Genomic DNA, 4035 nt, shown 5'->3' with positions numbered 1-4035 from the left:
CTTTTTTGTTATATTGCTGAGTTATGCTTCAAATGTACATCAAATGCAATATACACAAAATAATAAGTTTTACTGCTGCCAATAAAATGATCAAAATGTCACAGGTACAGTTTATATAAAAGTGTAACAGCTAGGCTTTGCCTAAAACATGTTCACCTGTTTATTGTAGTAGTTTGTAACCAATATTTTCAATTCTAGTATTAGTTCTAGTTCTAAGGAGGTTCAATAATTGTAGTTCCAGTATTAGTTCTAGTATTTCAGGATTAATAATTTTAGTTCTAGTATAGAGTTCTAGTTCTTCAAATAAATAATTTTAGTTCTAGTATTAGTTCTAGTACTTCAAATAAATAATTTTAGTTCTAGTATAGAGTTCTAGTTCTTCAAATAAATAATTTTAGTTCTAGTATTAGTTCTAGTTCTTCAAATAAATAATTTTAGTTCTAGTATAGAGTTCTAGTATTTCAGCTACAAAAAAATTAGTTCTAGTTCTAGTTCTAGTTTTTAGAACTAGAACTAAGCAGAACAATAATTATTTAGTTCTAGTATAGAAGAACTAGAACAACACTATACCAAAGCAAGCTGTGGGTATTGGTTTCTTAATAATATTGGAGGATTTTAATTTAAGTACATTTGTCATCAGTATTGTATTGAGTAATCATGGAGGAACCTTTAACGACATTCCATCTTCACATTTAGTAAGTAAATTTTTATACTTATTACACATGTAATTGTGGTTTTAGGTATATTGGATCCAGTTCAGAACATTCAATCATCATTAAATAATTGTACTACTGTTGTTGTCACATGGAATAATCAATGTGAAGATGATGATAGGACTTCTATTCTTTACTATTATCTAAGAATATATGATGAATTGATGATATTACTGGTAGTTTAATGGATACCATATCAGTATATAATACAAGTTATCAGTTTGTCGATAATAATGTATTTAGTCATCGCTATACATATGCTATAACTGGAGTTAATGAATTAGGAGAAGGAATATCTAATAATGATACATTCTTATACCTAAGACGTAGACACACACTATTACAATAGCTCTTTTGTAATGCCATTTAATCTTACATGTAGTTCCAAAATCAACTGCAGAAAACACGTCCATTGACATACTTTTCTCTACAGAAGATGTGACAATAGTCCAGTTCACTATTCCAATATATAGAGTCACAATTATGCTAAATACTTGATTCATATTGTTAATTTTTTAAATTATAGATTATACTGGAATGTACTAATGAAGACCTTGAACACCTTACAGTTACAGTAATATGTAATGAGACTGATATTCATTACAGTGTAATGTACCTAGTGAAACATATGAATGCTATAACAGGATTTGTATCAATGCCACTGTATCAAGAGTGCAATATCACTATTATATTCAGTAATGGTGCTGGTAGTACTGAACCATTTATACTACCACTTGGTGAGTTATGTGCATGTCTTGACAGTACATACTATAAATAATTAGTACATGCTATGAATTTGTACATACCATGAATTATTACATACTATGAATTGTTACTTAATAGATACACATCCTGTTTCAGCAGGTCTTATTGTTAATGTTGGTTAGTTGCATTGACTATTATTATGTACCATTTGTATGTTATAGCTATTTTGACATCATTGGGTATCATCATATTATCGTTAATGATGTGTCTCACTGTATCAGTTTGTTCTGCCATTATCTACAAAAGGAAATTGCATAGTAAGTATTTATAGTGTGTTGTGTGTATGCGTGCACATATGTACTTATTTATTAAATATTAATAACAGGGGCTGGTACCTCATTACAAAAACAGAAAGCATCTACTGCAACTAATGAAGCATACCAGATTAACAGTTTAATGATTTATAGTAATCCAGTTTATGAAGAAATAGAAGGAAACAGAAGGGAATTAATCAACAATCCAGTTTATGGAGAAGTAAAAGGTAGCAAACGAGAATTAATCAGTAATCCAGCTTATGGAGAAATAGAAGGCAGCGGAGGAGAATTAGTCAATAATCTAGCTTATGGAAAAATTGAAGGCAGTAGTTATTAATCAAGAAATGGGCTGCTTGTGAAATTAACAGTATAATCTACATTGTACAGTTACATGCACATTAAAGTGAATTTTATTTCAACTTTACCAAATACAAGATTTAAAGTTGTACCTCCATGTAGTTTTGAAATAATCAAACACACATTTACTTTAATTGTAGATCTAGGTTAGACTTAGGTCTACATGATAACGAAGAGAAGAAGTTAGTCCTGTCAGACACCAGCTAGATCTATAGGTAGAAAATTACATTAATGGAAGCCCATAGCCAGGGTTACAAAAGGGGGTTATAAAGTATGAGTGACATAAAATGGGGGGTCAGCCTGTCAGGGTGTGACAAGTAGGACTGGATGCACATGAAATACCAAAAATACATGTTTGATTTAAGCAAACAAAAAAGTACTACCGTAGGGCGCCTTTTTTCGAGGGCTATAAACATCTATGCTATAAATTTCGCGGATTTCGCGATTTTTTAAAGATTCGCAAAAATTACTTTCGCGAAAATCAAATTAATACGGTACAAGATGGCAGCATAGATACTACATGATGGCAGATGGCATAAATTTGCGAAAATTAAATCCGCGAAATAAAAATCCACGAAATCTATAGCCCTCGAAAAAAGGCGCCCTACGGTAACTCAAAAGGGGGGTAACATGTCACTTCAATCACCCCCCCCCCTGGCTAGAGACCTGTGATGATACTTATAAAAAACACTGTTTTTATGCTTTATACCATATAACCATAGTGCTTTATTTTGGCAGCACTTTATTTTGGCAATTTTGCTGTAAAATTGTAATTGGCAGTTTTTAATTTGGCAATTTTTGTGTACACATGCATTACTGAGCATGCGCATTAATGATTGGCGGTTTTAATATTGGCGATCCTGTTTGCAAATCGCCAAAATAAAACTCCGCCAAATTAAAGCATTATACAGTATGTAATATGTAGTGTAGTATGTTTGAGCTGATCCTGATGCCCTGTGCTAGATCTAATCTGTACTATCTAGTACATGCATGCTCCTAGTCTCACAATCCTGACCATTCCCCAAATAAATCCCCAACCACCCCATTGACTGTAGGCTAGGAATGGTCTGGCTCAAATTGGGCCGAAGTCTAAAAAATAAAGTGGAGAGAATTTTCTATTTTTATAACTTTTTCTGATACATATACATGTTCTTATGTTGTGTAGTGAGTTTGAATTGATTCCAATTCAAATTAGATTTTTAATGAATTTTTTAATTTGCTCTGAAACTGGGCTAAAGTCCTATTGTACTAGATCTATTGTACAGCAAATTTTTTGAAAATTGAAAAGGAGAGAATATAATTTTTCACATGCTTTTTTGTTGTGTAGCAAGTTTTTATGAACTTTTTTAGTTTTTAAAAAATCTGGCCTATTCATGAGTACCACTTCTTGAAAGGTTACACTGTATCCTATACACTCTTGATGCTGGTGGTAGTGCTTGCAGTTTGAATGTTAAACACCTTTACTAATTGGTACGAGAGAGGGGAACAGACAGAAAGGTGGATTTAAGTTCCTCTGTTGATAAAAAGTTTAATACTAAATGATACATAACAATTAATTCATAGTACATATAGATTATTAATTGCTTATTGTGCTTATATTCAACAGGAAGTGACTCATTATTAAAACATGTAAAGTCCAGTCTTTTTTCAGTAACTAACAAGCCTTACAAGAATGATGTACTTTAGATTTCATTGGACTTTCTTCTTTATTTTCTCTCTCCTACTTCAAATAATAAATGGTAATGTGAGATGATGTAGTAACCTACTTACTAATAATAATTATCATTATAATAGGGAACTGGACAACACAGATACCAGTAACTACAGTACCACCAAGTATGCATGGAAATAAACTCTAAGTCCATTAAAATAATTTCAAATTATATTTTCATTAGCTACAAGTGGACTCTCCACTGCAGGCCTCATTGGGATTACAGTAGGTATTG

General features: G+C 31.8%; 1 protein-coding gene and 1 long non-coding RNA gene across 4 annotated transcripts; both read left to right on the top strand.

Annotated features, from left to right (window-relative positions):
* The first annotated feature begins 516 nt into the window (after positions 1–516).
* Positions 517–2223, top strand: LOC109590683 (uncharacterized). 3 transcript variants are annotated; one of them, XM_020006571.1, is made up of 6 exons: positions 517–695; positions 741–1039; positions 1096–1450; positions 1557–1595; positions 1640–1735; positions 1804–2223. In XM_020006571.1, the coding sequence occupies exons 3-6, from the start codon at positions 1324–1326 to the stop codon at positions 2067–2069; spliced, it is 528 nt and encodes a 175-aa protein (XP_019862130.1). In that variant the 5' UTR covers positions 517–695; positions 741–1039; positions 1096–1323; the 3' UTR covers positions 2070–2223. The 3 variants fall into 3 exon arrangements, with proteins under 3 accessions (XP_019862130.1, XP_019862129.1, XP_019862131.1); XM_020006570.1 differs by having other exon boundaries at positions 741–1450; XM_020006572.1 differs by lacking the exon at positions 1557–1595 and having other exon boundaries at positions 518–695; positions 741–1450.
* A 1062-nt stretch (positions 2224–3285) lies between these two features.
* LOC109590684 (uncharacterized) lies at positions 3286–4029 on the top strand. The gene is made up of 3 exons (XR_002189448.1): positions 3286–3828; positions 3884–3925; positions 3985–4029. It is a non-coding gene; the product is annotated as an uncharacterized LOC109590684 (long non-coding RNA).
* The last annotated feature ends 6 nt before the right edge of the window (positions 4030–4035 follow it).

This window comes from Amphimedon queenslandica, unplaced genomic scaffold, assembly GCF_000090795.2.
Source record: "Amphimedon queenslandica unplaced genomic scaffold, v1.1 AMPQUscaffold_9665_Cont18202, whole genome shotgun sequence".
Lineage (NCBI taxonomy): Eukaryota > Metazoa > Porifera > Demospongiae > Haplosclerida > Niphatidae > Amphimedon > Amphimedon queenslandica.
Note: the sequence above shows the minus strand (reverse complement) of the source record. Positions and strands in the feature narration are given on the sequence as shown.